This window comes from Mytilus galloprovincialis, chromosome 12, assembly GCF_965363235.1.
Source record: "Mytilus galloprovincialis chromosome 12, xbMytGall1.hap1.1, whole genome shotgun sequence".
Taxonomy (NCBI): domain Eukaryota; kingdom Metazoa; phylum Mollusca; class Bivalvia; order Mytilida; family Mytilidae; genus Mytilus; species Mytilus galloprovincialis.
Genome location: NC_134849.1, coordinates 53,934,174 through 53,957,933, shown reverse-complemented (window position 1 = coordinate 53,957,933; position 23,760 = coordinate 53,934,174). Strand labels below are relative to the sequence as shown.

General features: G+C 31.9%; 1 protein-coding gene across 1 annotated transcript in view; it reads left to right on the top strand.

The window, feature by feature from the left end:
* Positions 1–22,867, top strand: part of LOC143054241 (uncharacterized) — a 78,596-nt gene extending 55,729 nt beyond the window's left edge. The window contains exons 8-14 of the mRNA XM_076227170.1: positions 3,761–4,450; positions 5,371–5,558; positions 8,158–9,393; positions 19,162–19,248; positions 19,468–19,548; positions 20,992–21,472; positions 22,537–22,867. Of these exons, the coding sequence (XP_076083285.1) occupies positions 3,761–4,450; positions 5,371–5,558; positions 8,158–9,393; positions 19,162–19,248; positions 19,468–19,548; positions 20,992–21,472; positions 22,537–22,568 (2,795 nt within the window). The 3' untranslated portion in view covers positions 22,569–22,867. The remainder of the gene's footprint in view (positions 1–3,760; positions 4,451–5,370; positions 5,559–8,157; positions 9,394–19,161; positions 19,249–19,467; positions 19,549–20,991; positions 21,473–22,536) is intronic.
* Positions 22,868–23,760: the final 893 nt, after the last annotated feature.

The window sequence follows — 23,760 nt, the reverse complement described above, 5'->3', positions numbered from 1 at the left end:
GTAGCTCGCAGTTTCACTTGTTTCTTTCTTTTCTGTTTTTAACTTAAGTTTGCCTATTACAAATTTTACGAAACATATACACAATGCTAAGAACCAAAAATCGCATTTGGAAATTAGTCAATTGACGTTCTTTATGACTTTGAAAACATTGCATTGTTTCAAATCTTTAAGTGTTGACTTACAACTTAAGTGTGCATCATGCAAATTTTAGGAAACTCATACACAACACAAAATCAAAGTTCGAACTAGTATCTCAATTGTTTGTAAAACAATTGAAAGGTCTTTCCTGTAAAAGTGATGTTTTCGTAATGTACTTTGTACGACCTTTCGTTTGATATACGACAGGCATACCTTCTGAAACTTTTCACTTTTTACACTTAATGACCTCATCTGACTACATTTTTGAGATCGGAAGTATGATATATGTAACACAGGATAGATGAGCTTTCATTTGATATGCGACAACGCCATGTTCTAGAAAGTTTGATTTTTGCACTTAATAACCCCATCCAACTAAATTTTGGAGGTCGGGAATTTGATATTTCAAATGTACACATCATGACCTTTTATTTGATAAACAACAACCCTATAGTAAAAGTTTTTTTTTTTGCACTCAATGACCACATCCAAACAATTTTTGGGGGACGTCAATTTGAAATTTGAAATGTACGCTTTATGTTCTTTCATTTGATATGCGACAACCTTACCATCTAAGAAATTTGAATTTTTGCACTAAATGACCCCCACCCTTCCCCCTGGAATGAAAAAGAGATTTAAAATTTTCATTTTTAAGCAGAGTTTATTAAGACCTTCAATTTGATATATCAGTTGACCCCATTTGACAAAGTGTCAAAAATGATGCAATATCAACGATATAAATAGAAGTTATGAAATTTACAAAGTCAATGCAAAACATGAAAATTTCAAAATGGTTTTTTGGTGTTTTTTTCCATTGAATGTTTTTGGTATTTGGTCAAACATATAACTATGTGAACCTCTTCAATTTCTTAAACATTTTAAGTGGTAAGCTGTTGTTGATTCAGAAATACATGCCGCCACTCGCAAAATTTCAAACTGCATTATCTCTAAAACGACAATAGATATCTCAAATCTGTTAAATGGTAAATGATCTACAGTTAAAGGACAACATTAAAGAAAAAAAAAATTGGGACAATTTCAAAGTTCACCTAGGTTACAATTAATCATCAAATATATGATGCAATACCAAACTTGAGAACAGGAAGTCATTGAGACATGGGACTATCACCATTCAACTCAGGACCACTTGACCTTTCAAATATCACAAGGTCAAGGTCATATTATAATGTGAAGGTCAAGATGAAATTTCATTATGACCTGACATTGACCTCAAATTGAAGGTGTTAAACTACTGATCATCTTTGAAGTTTATAGTAGGTTGATATCTGTGACCTTTAAAAAGATATACACAAAATACTATACTTTTAAGAATCAGCCCGTTGTAACTTTTGAACAGACGGTCGGACATTTTTGGGCTTTTGTATAAAATGTAGAGCTTGTCGAGAGGAACATTTTATACGCTGTATGTATGCAGCAAAGTCTTATCGTTTTCCTAATATGTAAGCTTGAAATTGCAGCGTAATGTTTTAGCTCACCTGGCCCAGAGGGCCAAGTGAGCTTTTCTCATCACTTGGCGTCCGGCGTACGTCGTCGTCCGTCGTCGTCGTCGTCGTCATCCGTCGTCGTTAAGTTTTACAATAATCTTCTCCTCTGAAACTACTGGGCCAAATTTAACCAAACTTGGCCAAAATCATCATTAGGGTATTTAGTTTCAAAAATGTGTGGCGTGACCCGGTCAACCAACCAAGATGGCCGTCACGGCTAAAAATAGAACATAGGGGTAAAATGCAGTTTTTGGCTTATAACTCAAAAACCAAAGCATATTGAGGAAATCTTACATGGGATAAAAATGTTTATCAGGTCAACATCTATCTGCCCTGAAATTTTCAGTTGAATCGGTCAACCCGTTGTTGGGTTGCTGCCCCTGAATTGGTAATTTTGAGAAAATTTTGCTGTTTTTGGTTATTATCTTGAATATTATTATAGATAAAGATAAACTGTAAACATCAATAATGTTCAGCAAAGTTAGATTTACAAATAAGTCAACATGACCGAAATGGTCAGTTGACCCCTTTAGGAGTTATTGCCCTTTATAGTCAATTTTTAACCATTTTTCATAAATCTAAGTAATCTTTTACAAAAATCTCCACTGAAACTACTAGGCCAAAATCATCTTTGGGGTATCTATTTTGAAAAATATGTCCGATGACCTGGCCATTCAACCAAGATGGCCGCCACTGCTAAAAATAGAACATAGGGGTAAAATGCAGTTTTTGGCTTATAACTATGAAACCAAAGCATTTAGAGCAAATCTGACAAGTAGTTAAATTGTTAATCATGTCAATATCTATCTGCCCTGAATTTTTCAGATGAATTGGACAACTGGTTGTTGGGTTGCTGTCCTCCAATTGGTAATTTTTAAAGAAATTTTGCCGTTTTTGGTTATCTTGAATACTATTATAGATAGCGATAAACTGTAAACAGCAATAATGTTCAGCAAAGTAAGATCTACAAATAAGTCAACATGACCTAAATGGTCAATTGACCCCTTAAGGAGTTATTGCCCTTTATAGTCAATTTTTAACAATTTTCATTAATTTGGTAAATTTATGTAAATTTTTACCAAATATAGTTCTCTGTTACTAATGAGCAAAATTCATTATAGATATAATTGTAAGAAGCAAAATCTTTCAATAAAGTAAGAACTTCAAACACATCACCATCACCAACATACAATTTTGTCATGAATCCATTTGTGTCCTTTGTTTAATATGCACATAGACCAAGGTGAGCGACACAGGCTCTTTAGAGCCTCTAGTTTTTGCACTCTGTGACCTTTGACCTTGGGTGCATATTAAAGGTCACATGAATTAAAGATTATTGGTGAAGGTCCCAAGTCTCTACGACTTCCGGTTCTGGAAATACAATTTTTCTAAAATTGTACACAATGTTTCAAGGGGAATAACTCCTTATAAGGGTTAATAACAAAATGATTGTATATGTTCATTAACATTGCCATCTGTTCCTGTACATGTTGCCGTTTTCAAATCGATTCTATCTCTCATACTTTTAGAGAAAAATGCAAAGGAAAGAAATTGTTTGAAGGGGATATAACTCTCATAGGGAACAATGAAATTCTATTCAACCTCATATGGTAATAAATCATGATAAGATGTACCTATTGTCCAAATAACGTCATGATATCTTAAAAAACAACGAGGGGGTGCCGTGTTGAAAAAAAACAATAAAAGGGAGATAACTTCTAAAGAGGATGATGAAATCCTTAATAGGGTCATTTGGTAATACTGCATGATGAGGTCTATCAATGGTCCATATTGGTCTTGGTAACTTTAACAGAATGAAGGGGCGGGCATGTCAAAAAAATGTTGGAAGAAAAAAAAGAAAAAAAAAGAAGAAAAAAACATTAGAAAAACAATAAGGTCTTTCCTCGCGTAGGGGAAAGACCTTAATTAGTGCTATAAGTCGTTTTCTGTTATATAGTTGTGTTCCTTTTTGAATTGGAATATTTCAAAGCTTGAGATAAAGTATTGGTGTCCTCATATACATATTTCTTTAAAAAAAAAACACGAATAGTTCATCTCATATCTTTTTAACACGTTTTAAAGGCAAAATATAGTAGTTGAATTTTATTTTATTATAGACAATTATAGAGAAACTGAACTTCATGCTAGATTATTAAAACCATACGAAGAAAAACTAGCCAATAAGAATAGCCTAGCCAGTACTGAAAAAGCAGCCCACAATACCGTTAAGGACACCACTTCACCGAAAGATTTTGATGAATCAAAGGAACCTTTATCAATGTCTCAGCCTACAAAACTAAAACATCCAGTAGGCACTGAATATAAAGAAGAACCACCAGAAGACACTCAAATTAAATGCCTAGTAGCCATTGATTATACAGAAAAAAACTTAGAAAACACTGAAGTTAAACATTCCAATGGAGCTCATAAAACTGTTGAAGACAATACCCACATAACCATTTTGTACAGTCGTGTTGATGAATCAAAGGATTCAAAGACGTTTTCTCAGCAACAAGAAAAAATGAAACCTCCAATAGTCACTCAAGATAAACCAAAGTCCAAAGAAACCAATACTAACCATCAACAGCAACAAAACCTACCATTAGCAAAAGCATATAAGGATATCAATTCCATGATGAACAAATTTAAAGTTGATTTACATGACAAAGAGGAGTATGTCAACTTTTTATTATGGGATTTTGCTGGTGATGAAGAATTTTACCACACACACCAAACATTTCTGTCCCAAGATGCAATTTATCTTGTTGTAACAAAACTGAATGAGGCTGATGACAAAAATGCACAAGGTAACTATTGATATATGATGTTAGAACACTACATTTTTATCAACCAGAGGAGCCAAACATTTCTTGAATTATTTTGTTTTTCCGATCATGATTTTTTTTGGTTTATACTGTCAGAAAAAAAAAATATTGAGTGAAGAAAAAGATCAAAGTGAGCTCCTTTTTTTTAACAACACCCCTTTGAAATACCCTATTTTCATGATTTTCCATTTTTCATCATTGTTTACCTATTTTTAGGCTTTTATCGTGAAAAAAATCACAGAATCACAACTTAATTTTTTTTTGTGCTTTCAATAAAGATGAAGTAAACCAATCGGAATAAAGATCATATTGAGCTCCTTTTTTTAACAACGCCCCTTTGAAATACCCTATTTTCATGATTTTCCATTTTTCATCATTGTTTACGGAATAAATTAACTAAAAGAAACTACAGGTAGCTGTTATTATCAGAAAGTTTTATCCTATTATGATGTTGTTGTTTTTTTGTGTTTGAAATTACCATGCTGTCAATTATGTAAATTTGTCCTTTTACTTAGTTTTAAGTACCAAACGCAACATATTCAAACGTTTTTGTTAAAAATATTTGGCTGATATATTTTGCATTATTATGTTATTATGAATGTTCCTATATGTATCTAGTTTTTTTATTATTATCTTGAACATCTGTCATGTCTATATATTATTACGTATAATGTTTATGTATAATGGATTTCTTGCGAGAACTACAAGTAAGGGCTTTCTGTATTTGGTATAAAGCTTCATATGAAAATACTAGTCTATGCTAGGTAGATCCCTGTTAAACACGAAAATATTTGTTTCTTGTCAAATTCCTGTAGTAACATGTTATAATGTAAGCAAGGGGTGATAATAACTAAAATGAACACCTCTTGAAATTGATACATGTTGCAATCATTATTTTGTAGAAATGTTTCAGTTGTGGATGAACTCAATACATTGCTACTGTAGACTTGATGATCAGAAAAATAAACCAAAAAGTTTTACTGCTAAAATTGATGAAAGTACGGAGAAAGAGGATACGAACATGTGTGACCCACCAGTAATTCTTGTTGGTTCACATAAAGACAAAGTCAAACATTCAAAGGGAGAAACGGTATGTGAGATCACAGGCAAACATGCATACAACATGTACAATATCAAAATATCCATAAGTAAAACAGAGAAAAATGTATTTGTATTAATATAAAAACAGGGTTAGGATTACAGAAATTAAAAAGATTTAGGTAATTGTGTTGGCAAAAAAACAACAAATCAATATTTCTGAAAAGGGAGAGGCAAATTTGTTGAAAGTGTATAAATTTCGGAAACAAATGCTACTTTTCAACAAAGTAATTTCCTCTTGGCAAAGGTATTAAAACTCTTTGGACTAGTTCTATTCTCCAATTGAATAAATAAAATAGCTATTGCGATGGTTGTTCTCTGAGTATTTTTTTCTCTAGGACCTTTAAACTTCTTTTTAGATAAATCCAACCCTCATTAATTTACTTACCTGAATACAAACATTATTTTCTAAATAGACTTGTACAAACACACAAAACTGCATGTGAAGTTGGATTTATTCAATAATGTACAGTCATGCTTGATTTAAAGGCCACCAATTTTAAATCCCTCTGTAGTACATTGCATAAAAATTGAACCTGTATTAAGAGACCACTTTTTAGTTCTTCCTTAAGTGGTCTCTTAAAACAGGTTTGACTGTATTTTGAATCTTGGTGCAAAAGCGTCCTTGTAAGCAGCTACCCTCTATAACGAAAATCATTGTAGGAAAAACAAGCCCGGAAATATCGTTTCAATAAACAGATATATATTATGTCCGTAGGCACTGTCGGAATGTTGCTACTAATAGTAATTGAAAGTTGACAATTGGGAAGCTAAAATCATCACTTTTGTCTTAAAGTTCTATTTTCAACCGACCCTCATTGTCAATTTCTAGATTTCAATCATGATATGAGGCTGAAACAGGACTATTCTTTGAAATCAAATTGTATCATGACCAACTTTCAACGGAGCTTATTTTTGTTATCCTTGCCCACCGTCATTCTATACCATTTTAATAAAATTTTGAAAGTTTTTTCTAATAATTCTCTTAGAACAAATTTCAATGGGTTTCAAAACTTATATTGTAAACATGGTAAATATACACACTGCAGTTTTTCATAGATAAATAAGAAACATATTGTACCCTTATATACAATCACAGTACTTCTAAGTGGACTTCCTTCATCTGCCTTTGAAACACAAAAGGCCAACATATTGCTGGGAAAATGAATACTAGAACTTATGTTATCCCTGTTAGTGTTATTTGTAGTGCATATGTTTCACAAAACGACTTTCCATGTAAAAATAATATACTACGAGGTGCCAAAAAATACATCGTTGAAAATATAATTTATTGATTTGTATCTAATATCATCATATAACTTACTTTTATATTTATTTCCATTAGCCATAGCATAGGTAACCATGTGAGTTTGACAAATAAATCCTTCAAATTGTTATACTAGAATAAGTAGATTCTAACTTCACAGGAATTCTGTGAGAAAGTAAACACACATAACAACAAAAAAACGTTACGATGTGAGCAGAAATAACAAAAGTCGTATGAATCAATCTATATGTATGTCTTTTTATGTAATGTATTGTTTAGTTGTATAATACTAAGATCTATCTATATTCAAGAAGATATTCTCTATATGCTGGATATAAAAAAAAAATCACGTCCCCCAATCATAACAACTATGTTGTCAATCACGAAATCAACCATAGTTATCTCAGTTTCCGCAGTTTGTTTGTTTTCATCAGAGTGATTGTTTACAAGGTACACCGTGTATCCTTTCCTAAGGTACTTGTATATACATTGGCAGTTCTTTTTTATGAAACAATGCGGGACCAATTCTTTCAAATAGTCTTTAAGTTTTAATTGGGAAATACTTGTGAAAACGGTAGAAATGTTTGCAAGATCAAATAGTTTTTGATTGTGTGTACTCTAAAAGATCTTTGGAATTGATTCAGATCGCCTTTACATTACTGTATTGTCCAGCCTTGATTGTTGGTAAAATTGATGATAATAATTCAGAAAGAGGTTTTGTGAAGGACCTGGAGGACACAATAGTATAATTTTATGTGTAGGGATACTTATATAATGTAGGCAGAATGAATATATCTATTTTTAACCAGGATTTCTTTCTCGGTAAGGGGCATGGGATATATGTTGATTTTCCAAATGCATTGCCAATACCTAGTTCAATTATCAAGCACTTCATGTAATGTTATTTATCCAATAAATCAATGTTGCATGGGGCATTATTTGTGGGGACAAAAACATATTTGTCATGGAGGTAGGGCATTTGTAACACAATGTTGTGTTTTGAGTGTTTGTTTTTTTGCAACCTTATCATTTTCACTGTTTGTTAATGCCTCCATTTTTTGTAGTATCATAATCTAGTCCTTTTGTGGGCATTGACGGATATATATATTTTTTAAGACTTTACCAGTTAAACAATGTATTTAGTATTCCCGTAGTACTGTACTACTTTTCAAAGTATACAGGTAGATAGCCATGAGTGCTGACTGTTTTCTTCCCTTTCTAATATATTTATGTCAGTTAACCTCATAGTAGAATTTTTTAACAATAACATGTTTTTTTCAGTTTCCTTTACCACAGACTTAGTAAATATTTTTTTTTATCACAGATAGGAACTGAATGCAAGAAGCAGATTAAAAGCTACGTGAAAGATGTTTCAGATGATGCATGTGGTCATATACGATCTGAATACTTCATTTCAAATACAAAAGATGATGATAGTGAATTCCAGAAAATAAAACTGAACATCTTAACCTTAGCCAGAGGAATGAAATCATGGAATAAAGACTATCCATTGAAATTTACACAACTGGAAAAATGTCTTCAAGAGAAAAAGATAGAGTTACAAATTCCAATTATAACTTTTCATGAACTGATGAAAATCTCTCTTGAAACACCAATGCCAATGAATGATGAAGAACTTATACTGTTTTTGAAATATCACCATGAAATAAGAGCTATAGTATATTTTGAGGATCTTCCTGATTTTGTCATTTTAGATACACAGTGGTTGTCTGACGCATTTAAATGCATAGTAACAGCAGAGAAATTTCAATTTGATGTAAGCAGACATAAAATGAAGGAAAAATTGGAGGATTTAAATGTAAGAGGAATATTACATACTGAGGTTTTAGACAACATATTTAAAGATGAAAGAAATGTTTTGTATAAACAAGAGCAACATAAAGATGATATTCTGAATATTATGGAGAAATTTGATATTATCATACCTGCAACCAGAAGCAGTTCTGATGAAAAACCTTGCTACTATGTACCTTGCATGGTCAAATCAAAACCTAAATATGACATATATGAGATGTTCAATGTGACCAATGATACCTGTAAGAAATCCACCTGGTTATGTTTTAAGTTTAGGTTTCTACCACCACATCTTATTAATCATTTGATTGCTTCATTGAGCAGGAAGTATAAAATTGCAGTAGTAGATACCACTGAAAAGGAGAAAAGTCAAGTTGCTCTTTTCAGAGGTATTGCTGTCTTTGAATTACAGGAGACAATAAAGTTAAGAAAACTACTTGTAATGGCATGTCCAAATTTGATTCAAATTCAGATTTTAGAATTCAAAAAGGAAATTAAATCAGGCATGTACAAAAACATTGCGTCCTTTGTAACAGAAGAAATACAGAAGATAATAAATAGAAGATTCAAGATGTCAAATGTAAAATTTGAGAAAAAGTGGAAATGTGACCTTAAAAACCCAGACTCTGTTACCGGACTGATTGAATTTAGTGCAGAGCAGGATACCGAATATTATTGTGAGGCATGTACAACTACACACGAGTTCAACAATGAATGGTCAGATCTAAAAGTTAGAACGCCTCGTGTAAGTGAAAAAATTATATATTACATAGATAGTGTGATTTTTATACGACCGCAAAAATTGAAAATTTTTTGGTCGTATATTGGTATGACGTTGGCGTCGTCGTCGTCCGAATACTTTTAGGTTGCACTTTGTAAATACAGCTGTTTCTGACAACACGCCTCTTTTGGGGAGAAATAGAATATTCATAGAAAATTAATTTTGTTTACATACTGGTTCCCAGTTATGCTCTCTGTGTTCCATATCGCAGAGACAGAACTGGGGAATGTTACCAGTAAATAAACACGTGCATATTTTTTACATTGAAATCTGTGGTAACCTTTCATCCGAGGTAGGGGTAGTTAAGAAAATTAGTGTAAGTTTCAACTCTGAGAAGTTCGGGGCATATAAACGTTGAAAATATGCCGCACAGCCCTATATTTTGACCTTTGAAAAAAATTGTGGTGCAAATGAACTTTCAATTCTAGGATAAGATTTTTTTCAAAACTTCATAGTAAAAGTGGTACAGTTTTAGCCGTAAAAGGAGTTCCTATGGGAAATTGCATTGTCAATATTTACAGAAATGCAACCTATATAGGGTGAAAAAGGGGAACATTCAGAATTTAACCAAATTTGCTTTATTTCACAGATTTTAAAGAAATTAACTCAAATATGAAGTTTTATAAATATTTAATGAAGATTGATAGAATCCTGGGCCTTAGATATGATGACTCAGCATAAATTCACAGTTTACAGTATACATAGTTTACTTAAAGTCCTGGATACAAAATTAATTCATAACATTTGCATATTTGTAAGTAAAATTGTTAAAAAGTGCTTATATTTACTCTTCGCAGTCATTGAAACTCATAGATCCTTCCTGAATATTATTTATGGAGTATTTGTATCCTTTCGATAACCCAAAATTAAGCCGCAACACCTAATTCTTCTTTTTTGTCACCACGGCATAACAAATACAAGCTAGAAAAACAAAAATATCTCAAGAAAACTTACAATAGTGTGTTCTATCCTGAATATGTACTAAATATTTCAAATTGCTAGAAACAGCAGAATGATTTAGGAAATTTGAGGCCCCGGGGGCAAAAAACATAGAAAATTGCCTACCCCCTGGGTCATAAAACAAATAATTTAACTTGTAAATGCTATGATTTTCTGATTTTAAAGTTCTTGATATAGAAACAATAACTATGTTTGGAAGTTATGCAAAAATCAGATGTTAGCAGTCATCTCTACAACATTTTAAGTGAATTTATATCTCAGACTGGTATCTGCATACATACAACTATTGCAAATATGGCTTTGTTTGAACACTTCTAGTATATATAGTAGCTAAATTGTGTCAGATATATGGTTACAGATGATACTGTTGTGACAAGAATTCTAAATTGACCATTTGAGGCAGAAAATGTGTTCTTTAATTGACAAATAGGCATACAGTAAGATGTGGACTGGAGACAGAGGCTGGATTGGATACTTTATATAATCTTGAATGTTGTGATGATTGACTGCTAAACATTACATTTATAATATTCTGATATGCTTTCAATATGTTATCAAAACAGTTTTTAACAGGTTCTAGGTATTTTTTATCAGAAAATATGTAAATAGGGTAAGCTGGCAATAATTAAAGTCTTGTTTTCAAATTCTTTAAAAAATTGCAACAGGGGAGGGGGTATAAAATGTATAGTAAAGAAAAACTTAGAGTATACACAGTGATTTCTTTAAGACTATAATTCTGATAAATGAGTCATAATGTGAGAAAAACTGATTTTAGAGAGTTTTCTATTTGAATAAATGTCTGTATAGGTTGCACTTTGTAAATACAGCTGTTTCTGACAACACGCCTCTTTTGGGGAGAAATAGAATATTCATAGAAAATTAATTTTGTTTACATACTGGTTCCCAGTTATGCTCTCTGTGTTCCATATCGCAGAGACAGAACTGGGGAATGTTACCAGTAAATAAACACGTGCATATTGTTTACATTGAAATCTGTGGTAACCTTTCATTCGAGGTAGGGGTAGTTAAGAAAATTAGTGTAAGTTTCAACTCTGAGAAGTTCGGGACATATAAACGTTGAAAATATGCCGCACAGCCCTATATTTTGACCTTTGAAAAAAATTGTGGCGCAAATGAACTTTCAATTCTAGGATAAGATTTTTTTCAAACCTTCATAGTAAAAGTGGTACAGTTTTAGCCGTAAAAGGAGTTCCTATGGGAAATTGCATTGTCAATATTTACAGAAATGCAACCTTTAGTTTTCGCACTCTAACTTTAGTAAAAGTGATAAGAAATCTATGAAATTTTAACACCACAAAAGGAAGGTTGGGATTGATTTTGGGAGTTTTGGTCCCAACATTTTAGGAATTAGGGGCCAAAAAGGGCCCAAATAAGCATGTTCTTGGTTTTCGCACTATAACTTTAGTTTAAGTAAATAGAAAGCCATGAAATTTTGACACAAGGTTTATGACCACAAAAGGAAGGTTGGGATTGATTTTGGGAGTTTTAGTTCAAACAGTTTAGGAATTAGGGGCCAACAAAGGGCTCAAATAAGCATTATGCTTGGTTTTCGCACAATAACTTTAGTATATGTAAATAGAAATCAATAAGATTTAAACACAAGGTTTATGACCACAAAAGGAAGGTTCGGATTGATTTTGGGAGTTGAGGTCTGAATAGTTTAGGAATTAGGAGCCAAAAAGAGGCCCAAGTAAGCATTATTCTTGGTTTTCGCACCATAACTTTAGTATAAGTAAATAGAAATCTATGAAATTTAAACACAAGGATTATGACCACTAAAGGAAGGTTGGGTTTGATTTTGGGAGTTTTGGTCTCAACAGTTTAGGAATAAGGGGTCCAAAGGGTCCAACATTGAACTTTGTTTGATTTCATCAAAAATTGAATAATTGGGGTTCTTTGATATGCCGAATCTAACTGTGTATGTAGATTCTTAATTTTTGGTCCTGTTTTCAAATTGGTCTACATAAAGGTCCAAAGGGTCCAAAAATAAACTTAGTTTGATTTTAACAAAAATTGAATCCTTGGGGTTCTTTGATATGCTAAATATAAAAAGTACTTAGATTTTTTATTATTGGCCCAGTTTTCAAGTTGGTCCAAATCGGGGTCCAAAATTAAACTTTGTTTGATTTCATAAAAAATTGAATAAATGGGGTTCTTTGATATGCCAAATCTAACTGTGTATATAGATTCTTAATTTTAGTCCCGTTTTCAAATTGGTCTACATTAAAGTCCAAAGGGTCCAAAATTAAACTAAGCTTTATTTTAACAAAAATTGAATTCTTGGGCTTTTTTAATATGCTGAATCTAAACATGTACTTAGATTTTTGATTATGGGCCCAGTTTTCAAGTTTGTCCAAATCAGGATCCAAAATTATTATATTAAGTATTGTGCAATAGCAAGAAATTTTCAATTGCAGAGTATTCAGCAATAGCAAGAAAGCTTCAATTGCACAGTATTGTGCAATAGCAAGAAATTTTCAATTACACAGTATTGAGCAATAGCAAGAAATCTTCAATTGCACGGTATTGTGCAATAGCAAATATTTTCAATTGCACAGTATTGCGCAATAGCAAGAAATATCTAATTGCACAATATTGTGCCAATAGCAAGAAATTTTCAATTGATTGGAGTTATCTTTCTTTGTCCAGAATAGTAGTTGAATCAACTTAAATCATTGTTTTATACAATATACAATGTATATTCACTTTTACTACCAACTGATAAATTAAAACAATCTTTACCATTCAGTGACAACAAGCACCTTTTGTTACATTTTAATATTTTATGATGTATTTAAATGAGTAGTTATGAAATTTGAATTGAGATCAGTTTTGGAATAAGGGAAAGGGGGATGTGAAAAAAAAATGAGGAGGGGGTTAAATTTTTCTCATTTCAGATTTCATAAATAAAAAGAAAATTTCTTCAAACATTTTTTTGAGAGGATTAATATTCAACAACATAGTGAATTGCTCAAAGGCAAAACAAAAAAAATTTAAGTTCATTAGACCACATTCATTCTGTGTCCAAAACCTATGCTGTGTCAACTATTTAATCACAATCCAAATTTAGAGCTGAATCCAGCTTGAATGTTGTGTCCATACTTGCCCCAACCGTTCAGGGTTCAACCTCTGCGGTCGTATAAAGCTGTGCCCTGCGGAGCATCTGGTTATCATATGGTGTACTGGTTAACTTTTATCTATTCTTCCATCTGCCTGTCCAAGAAAACTTTTTTTTGTCTCAACTGAGATAAAAGTCATGGAAGGTGAGACATATGTATTGATTTTCCTGCAACATCGATGTTGGCATTGGCGTCAACAATTGTTAAAAAAAGTTAAAATCACAAAAATACTGAACTCTGAGTTCTGCTTAAGTTAGTTAAAAAAGAACTTATTGTGATAGATCAAATGATATTTTGTATAAAGTAGCATTACTATCAGTTCAATTTTAAGGTCCTGATCTATAGGTCATGGACAAGCGGCTTTCAATTAATAAGCAATTTTCAATGGCACGTTTTCTGCTAAAATTGGTTCGATTGGAACTACTTGTGATGCATCAATGATATGTTGTATGAAGTTGCATTACTATCAGTACATATTAGTTTGAAAACTATTTCCAGGACATTCCTCCTAACTCATGGTCCAGCGTCAGGGATAAATCTACAGCCCCTTGGATCCTAATTCAAGAAGAAAAATATACTATTTTTTCGTTTGCAATTTAGGCAACTATAATTTTTCGTAGTTTTGTCGTCAACGCGTTTTAAAATTTGGATAAGAAGCTGTCAACGATCGCATTTTGATAACAATGATTCAATTATGTCAATGTGTGGTAAACAGCAGAATCAAAAACCTCATATACAATTGACAAACACAATTACTATGGGAGTATTTGATCTAGTAAATTAAAAGTATTCAAACTAATTTGTAAAGATGACCTGATATTGAAAAAAATATCAAAATGGAAGATTTCTTTCAGTGGTATATCTTAGACGGTATACATGTATATAGATTCCAACACTGCAACAAGTGTATTGCGATATTTCTCCACTCGAAACAGTTAAATTTTATTATTTAAAGCGCGAGGCTTGCCGAGGTCTTTAAATAACTAAAATTTAACTGTCGCGAGTGAGAAATATCGTAATACACTTGTTGTAGTGTTGGAATTTTTCAACACTTCGGACAATAACTCAAAAAGGCTTTCACCAATGTCCATGAAACTTTGGTGAATTGTTTATATCTATTGATGTAAGCTCCCTTTCAATTTTTATAAATTTCAGATTTTACATTTCCGTGTTATGAATTTTTATGCTTAAAAAAAGGGGGAATTTTCCAATTTTGGGACAATAACTAACACTTTCACAAAATTTTATGCAACTTTGATAAATTGTTTATATCTATTGACATAAGTTCCCTTTCCATTTTTATACATTTTAGATTTTACGTTTTCTTAAGTACTGAATTTTTATACTTAAAAAAGGGGGATTTTATGAAATTTTGGTGAATATATTAATGTAACATCCCTTTTGATTTGTATATATATTTCTAGTTGATCATATAAATTCATTTAAAGCATAAAAGACAAGTTAAAAGAGCAACAGGCGTATCATGCGCTAAAGCGCAGCCCTTTATTCATGACGTCACAATAGGAAAATTCAAAAGAAAACAAAACATTTAGACATCATAATCAAATTTCAACTAATCATTTGCACAAAAATTAGAGAAAAAAGATTACACCATAATTAAGATGCAAGATAATCAATTTTCAATGTCAATTGTTCTGGTTAAGTTAGTTTGAAAGGAACTATATACTTACAAAAGATAAATCTATGTTCAATAAAGTTACATTACTGTCTGTACATCTCAGTTTGTTGACATTCCGAGCACCTGCCAAATTTTAGTTCATTATCTTTGAGATGATAAGCAATGTCATGATGTTGATGTCCATCAGATTGTCTTTTTTTAAATGTTGTGTTGACAGGCACGACATATCTCTGTGTCAATAGATTATTTGGATCATCTATCCTAAAACAGGCGAACATCCAGTTGAAATTATACAAAAGAAATGGAACTTTTTGTTAGAGAAGGGAATAAAGTCAAAATGGTACACTTGAATTGTTTACATATGTTTATATGGTCTTTACAACATGTACAAGTTAAATAACTGCATAGATGCATAATATAGGATTTCATGCATCGTAAATACAGGTTTTTACTTAAATTAAAAATTGGACCTTCAAGATATTTGGAAACTGTAAATATAGAATTTTTTTTATAAAGCAGATGATTGTGTTAGGTGCACATACAAGTGGAACTTTTCCGTGCATACGCATCAATTGCACCGAAAAGAACACCACAGAAAGATGATAGATTGATCTGTGTAAAGCAATTATTTGCATATCTGCCCATGGCGAGAGTTTCTTGGAAATAAAATCCCAAAAATCGAAAAGAGAAAGTCAAGTGCACCTGTGTTATGTTCGGGCGTGTTTGTGTTAACTATAATGTCTTGAAAATGTAAAAGTACAATAATATCTGATACATCATCTCGCTTCAGATACTATCTTTTTTTATATATTTAGACTAAATGTTGATTAAATAATATTAAAATTTCACAGTTCTAATAAATGAAATATATGGCTCAAGTGAAATACCTTTATAATGAGTCATACCAACAGAGTGGTTGAATATTAACTTTTTACTTAAAGTACTTGGCGACAGACCTTACGAGTGGACCTTTAAAATGCTTAAAAAACATCATTTTTGTGTTTGTCATCTTTGGTTATTATCCTTCAATCTTTTTAGTCCACCAAAATATTCAATTAGATTTTTTTTTCAAATGATTTTGATCTTTTGAAAATCAACCCACCACCCAACAATCAATAATCAAAAGTTAACTAAATGCAGAAAGTACATTAAATGATGCTTTTTAGCAAAAAGATACATTTGTCTTTTGAAATATAACTGGCATATAAGGATCGTAATAGTGCTATGTGAATAAATTTGTCGGTTTTCAAGAGCTAGGTTGGAAGCGCGTTATCCCCACAATGGCTTCTATTTTTACGATTGAAAACACTTGCTTGCGTAATGGGGAGATAATCAGATAGAATTCTGACTGAAAATGCCATACGAGACTTTGCCATAACGTGCCAATCTACTATGTCTATGATCGCACACATTTTAAGGAATCTTCTTCTTTGACATTGCGAACATAATTCCCACCAATATGGACAATGATTGATTCATATTGCCTGATGTCTTTATCATCAACAATTCTTGCATCTCTGTTTGTTGATACACGGGTGTTAATCAGGTCTTTTGTATGTAAGCTTTTAAGAAAGGAACTAAGTAAGGAGTAAGGAAAAGCTGACAGTTCAATTTTTTTCTGTTAATCAGGTCTTTTGTATGTAAGCTTTTAAGAAAGGAACTAAGTAAGAAGTAAGGAAAAGCTGACAGTTCCATTTTTTTCTGTTAATCAGGTCTTTTGTATGTAAGCTTTTAAGAAAGGAACTAAGTAAGGAGTAAGGAAAAGCTGACAGTTCAATTTTTTTCTTTAAAGATAACAGAAGTAAAAATATATTTAAATTCAGAAATAGGCAGCGGTCACTGATAGTGACATCTTATACTCTGAATATTTCAGAAAATAAAAGGACTACACAATCTATAGTTTGAAAAGAGATTTTCTGTCCTTGACATATCAATTATCAACTTTTATTCTAAATTCAACATCTTCAGAATTTAAATCAAGAAAAGACGATTATTTAAGTTACTATTGGTAAAATAGCTTACATTTGATTGTGCAAGATGCTACATGTATGCTATAATTAAGAAATAATTCTATCCTGCCATGCTGTGTGCTCATTTTAACTTGGGTAGGCATTATATTTGTTAATATCTTAATACCGAGCGTCAGCGAGGTTTTAAATGTTTACAAATATAATGCCTACCCATGTTAAAATGAGCATAGAGCATGGCAGGATAGAATTATTTCGATTCAAATAGGGAATATTTGAACTTTTTCACTTCAAAGCAGACCTGTAGTAGACACTTGGAATGTTGCCATTTTGATTTCATGAACCAAAAACGTTATAGAAAATCAGTAGTTTATCAATAAAAAAAAGGAAACATTTAAACTTACTTTTAGAATGATTTTTTTTTAATTTCCTAGCGAGCAACACCAACATAAATGTCCATTTTGATCTCTGGCGTTGTTCAAAATTCATCTGACGTTGCAATTTTAATCGTGACGTCAATCATGTGCAGCCCATGTTCTATTTGAATTAGAACATGGCTTTGTACCCAAAGCTTAAGAAGAACATCATATCAGAATTAAAAACCAATTGTTCTCTGAATATTCTGATATGATGTTCTTCTTAAGCTTTGGGTACAAAGCCATGTTCTAATTCAAATAGAACATGGGCTGCACATGATTGACGTCACGATTAAAATTGCAACGTCAGATGAATTTTGAACAACGCCAGAGAGTCTTTCCACATCAAAGAAATCTTTATTATAAGAAGATAGTTTCTTCATACTGATACAATAAATAATGGTTTAATTATATTTTTGAGTGATAAAAGGGAGATAATATGCTACTTCCGGTGAAATGAATGTCACTTCCAGTCTCATATCATAGCTTCTTTCACACTGATTCCAAAAATATATAGTTTCTATATACTTTTGTATGTAGAATGGGAGATAATTGGCTACTTCCGGTCTTTTGGAAGTCATTTTTAGACTTCAGTAATCAGTTTATGTATCTATATAACAAAATATATTGATTTTGAGTACCTTATATGAAAAAATTGCAAAAAAGGCTACTTCCGGTTTTCTCAAGGTCACTTCCGGAAGTCATTTTTCAAGGTCATTTGTCACCTAACCTTTTGTTTAAAGTCAAATGCCTTTATAATGAACTTAGTTGAAGTTATAATCAAATAACTTCATATCAAGACATATTAGGGGCACTAACTCCTACAAGATGCCATTAAATTGTATCAGACTTAATGTAGCATATCTTCATAACTATTAAGCAGACATTTTGCAATTGTTCTTTTATATGTATCTTTCAAAGTGTCAGAGAAAATGCAAAAACAAGCAAAAGTCACAATTGAGAACTTGACCTTGACCTTTGACCTTGACCTCATTTTCTAAGTTAGGACATTGGGGACTCAAATAAAAACATTCCAGGGTTATACGGTTAACTGTTTATGAGTTAAAAAAACATACCGACAAATTTATTTTGTAAAGGTAGATAACTCCTATAAAATTTCATCGAATCGCTTCGATCCAAATGAGCCAAAAATTCCTGAGGATGTAACGAACAATTTGTAAAAAGAATTTTGTCGCTATCTTTTTTTGTTGCGAAGGAGATGCACACAGATGATAAACAGTGAATAGGGAGATAACTCTTACATAGAAAATGGTTCGGTTTAGCAGGGTGAAATTTAAAAGCGCATAAACTATACGTTACAATATGAGAAATATCTAAGCGACATATTGCGAAACAAACATTTATCGCAAGAACAAAATTTGGCGGAAAAAAAAAAAAAAAATAATAATCAGAAGAAAAACAATAAGTCTTTCCACAGAAAAGTGGAAAGACTTAATTAAAATTATATAAAAGTTAATGTTTTTATTAGTTTTCATAATGATGTATAGTTTTAAGAAGAGAGATGTCTTATTTAAACGGTGGTGTACACATGGTAAATGTACATTCAATAGTGATTAATTTAGTAACTTTTATTTTTTCAATTATTTTAGATGTCACAAAGTTCTGAAAATGTTTCAAGTTTGAATCCTTACCCAGAGAGCACCGGTAAAATACAAAGATCTGAAACATCCACCAAGGTATGTTTATTTTTAATATCACGGATTTCATTTCTTCTTTTGTATAACAAAGGAATGCATAAGCCCAAGAATTTAGACATAGCATGGTTAGCCGTGTTGAATAATTAAACCAGTACTTTGTTTATCAAAACAGAGTGTAAAGAAATGATAGTTGCTATTCATATTAACAAAGTTTTCTGTCTTATCTTTTCCTGAAGTTTTCTGTTTATTTCTTTGTAGGTATGTGTCCATGTCCAGGCTGGTGATAGAGTATTTTCAAATGTCAATACAGAGGCAACAGGTACATCCAGTTTTACAGGGGTATGTAACACCACATTGTATTTTAAAGCCTAATTCAGTTCTCAAAAATTAAAACGAATAAAACAGAAGACGTTTAGGTATATCTTTTGTTCAGTTGGTTGAGAAAGTCTAACGTTTGAAGATTGATGCAATTGCCCTTTTTAGCTCACCTGACCCAAAAGGACTAAGTGACCTTTCCTCATCACTTGGCGTTCGTCGTCCGTCTTTATCGTCCGTTAACTTTACAAAAATCTTCTCCTCTGAAACTACTTAGTGTGCCAAATAAACCAAACTTGGCCTAAATCGTCTTTAGATATCTAGTTTAAAAACGTATTTGATGACCCTGCCCATCAAAGAAGATGGCTGCCATGGCATAAAATAGAATATGAGATAAAATGAAGTTTTTGTCTGATATCTCTGAAACGAAAGCTTTCAGAGCAAATCGGAAATTAAGTGAAATATATATTTAGATATATCTGCCCTGAGATTTTCAGATGCATTAGACAGCCCGCTGTTAGGTTTCTGACCCTGAATTGGTAATTTCAAGGCAATTTGCGGTTATTTTCTTAAATTTTAAAATAGAAAGAGATAAATTGTTGATAAAACCGTTCAGCAAAGTAAGATCTTCAAATAAGTAATGGTCAGTTTGCCCAATACAGAGTCATTGCACTTAATAGTAATTTTTTTGTTATTTTTTTTGTAGTCTTCACCAAAAATCTACTCCTGAAACTACTGAAACAAATTTAACCAAACTTGGCCGAAATCATTATTTGGATATCAAGTTTTAAAAACATTGTCCTAAGACATTACTAAAAATAATGCAGGTTATAAATAGAGAAAATCTGAAAAGAGCAAAAATTTTCTGATTAATGAACTCTCCCAATTGTACATATAAGTTCAAATTGTTAAACAAGTTCTAATAAGAGTTATTGCCCATAAATGTCAAATTTTACCATTTTTTTCATTTTTGATTATTATTCTGAAAACTATGATATTAAGAGAGAAGCATTTTTTTCCCTTTATGCTTTTTAAGATTTGAATTATAATAGAGAAATACACACTTTGACTAAAAAGGTGGTCAGAAAGGCAAGATCTATTGAAAAATCAAATTTTGCCAATATAGTTAGTACTGTCCCTCTCATAGGAATGGTTGCCCTTAAAGGTGGCTTTTGTTTAGGTTTTGAGCAAACACTAAAGAAAATAGAGAACGCTCAAACAGACTAAAAGATCAGTAATTCAATATCAACAAAATAGAGGTTTTTGTCATGAAGTCTATTCTCATCTACAATGTTGGAGAGTATCCTTTGTTTGATATGCACATAATTATATCAAGGTGAGCGGTTTCTACAAGTATTTGGGCAAGTTAACTGACAATTGATTCAACCAAAACTAATGTTAAGACTTAATTTATATTGGCCTTTTTCATATTGTACATCACAATTCTTCATTCTTATATCTTTCCAGTTCACAAAAGAGGAAATCAATTTTACAAAGATGGGAATGATAGCACTGAATATTCTTGCTGATGTTTTATATGATCTTTTGAAACCAGATAAACCACATCTACGACCAAGGTGTTATTGCGATATAACATACTTATACAGTGAGCACAGGAAACTAAATAAACATGTTCCAAGTAATTCAAACAACCGACGATGTCCTCCTGGGCCATGGGGAGGATGTTGGCAAGATATTCTGCATACGGACATAGCTATTGGAGATGATATTGAGCGCATAAGACTTACAAGAAACGAATTACAGCATTCTCAGTTTTTTAAGCTTGACGAAATACGTTTCTATGAATTATGTAATATATTAAGCGACGTTTTAAACCGGTTTGATCACCACATTAAACCAACAAGGCTGTATACAGATGAACTAAACAAAATATTGGCTAAAATGGTTTCTGCTGAGGATGTTAAATCAATTGAAAATTCAATATTAGGTAAATGTACTTTAAATATTTTGATTTTGGAGCTTTTATTGTGGTTTTCTCCTGTAATTTTGAATGTCCTTTTGTTTTTATTTAAGACTTGTTTGTATTCAAGTATAAGTGTATGCCGACAACTATTTATTAATGTTTAATAATTATACCAGTCATGTTTAAGGCAGTTTTTACTTTATCTGATACAAATAATCATTCTAGCTTCGTCTTCTTATTCGGTCAGTTAAAGTTATTCTGTCAAACAGAAACAACAAATAGGAGTAGAAATATGATCATATTTGGTCTTCTTGAAACCGGCAGTGAATACTGAGAGTCAATTTGACGAAGGGATGATTCCATGTGATTTAAAATGTGTCCTTGGTCATCAAATTGAGATTTTTCTTGCCAACTGTGAGTTTTGTTACGCCTGAAATCGAGTCTGAATTTACGAGATATATTAATAATTGGCCATGTCTAGTCAGAATTGGGACGCTAAATCTGATACTCTGTGTGAGAACATTTGCCCCTTTTTTGGTGGAGGAAGCTGGAGTTCCCGGCACAAAACCCAGACATTGGACCACTTGGTCGATGCCACACTGCTGGTGGAGATTTATTTCCCCGAGGGTATCTCAAGCCCAGTAGTCAGCACTGTATGTGCTGACATGAATTGTCATTGATATGGTTATATTTATAAATTTGCTATTAAATTTTTTTTAAATTTTTTGAAATACTAAGGCTGTTCTACCTCAGACATAGATTACCTTAGCTGTATTTGGCATTTTTTTCAGGAATTTTGGTCCTCAATGCTCTTCAACCTCGTACTTTATTTTGCCTTTTTAACTTTTTTTTTATTCGAGCGTCATTGATGAGTCTTTTGTAGGCGAAACGCGCGTCTGGCGTATATACTAAATTTTGGTATCTATGATGAGTTTTATTGAAATGACAACAACTTCGACTTCTAAGAACACTTTGTCACCAAGGCCCTATCAACGTGCATTATATAATTTTACTGGACGTTGAGTTAACAATAATCAATCAATCAGTAACTTATTGTATCTGTTCAGGTTTAATTTGTTTAATTTCAGGTATGACGATTGAAGTTGAAATTGAACACTAAATCAAACATACACGTCATGGGAAATACATATGCATTGTACTATACTGCCATGTCAACAGATTTGCAGAAGACCAAGCCTCTTTAGATAGGAGGCAATCATTTATAATAGAGACATGATTCTGATGAATTATTTATTCAATTTGGTACAATATTAGATTGTTAATGACTATTTTTAAAATGTGATCACATGCAGCAGAAATTGTCATCTTAATATTGCTAATTCCATATCAACTATATAATCACCATGTACCTGTACATGTATTAGTGGAAATTTGTTTGTAAATGTGTAATAATGTGTAATAATGAAATAAAGAAATTAACAAGTTAAAAAACCATATTTACCTGAGTTGTAGCTTCGATGTTCATTTGTTAAGATCCAATCTACCAGAATCATATGATGCAAACCAGACTTTAGAGTTAATTTAGCAAGTCCAGTTTACCTATAGCATCACATGAGTCTTTAAAGTTCAGTTCCTGCACTTTCTGTCAAAATCTTTAAAAAAAAGTAGCAACAGTTATACTTATAAACACTAAATACTTTTACTACTAAAAAAAACTAATAATTCTAAATGTTTGGGAAACATATGTATCTCATTTTTCTGCCGCCATTAAGATTTCTTTACTTAAGGAGCTGTCATTTGTAATAAGCCTATAGTAAAATTTATACTGGGGCATAAACCGGGGTACTTTTATTGATTCAAGACAGAATCTCAATATGCAATAATATGCTTTGCTAAGCGCAGCTGGACACGACTGCAGAGGTCCAACCCTGAACAGTTGGGGCAAAAATGAACACAATATCAGCATTTGATACAGGTCTGAATTTGGATTGTAATCAAATATTTGAACCATAATAGGTTTCTGACACATAATAACTGTAAATGGAATTGTTTATATGATTTGAGTTTATATTCAATGATTTGCTTATTTGCAATACACTTTGTTGTTGCAAGTTGCCCCCCCCCCCCCCCAATATATATATATATATATATATGTATTTGAAGAAATTATCTTTTTAATATCTGAAATCTGAAATGAGAACAAGTTGTCCCCTCCCACATTTTTTTTATTTACTCTCAAACTACCAATTTTACTACATCATAAAAGTTTTAAAATAGAAAATTTTACATAAATAATCATGGCTGAAATTAATATAAATTAATAGTAAATGATAAAAATAAATTGACTAATT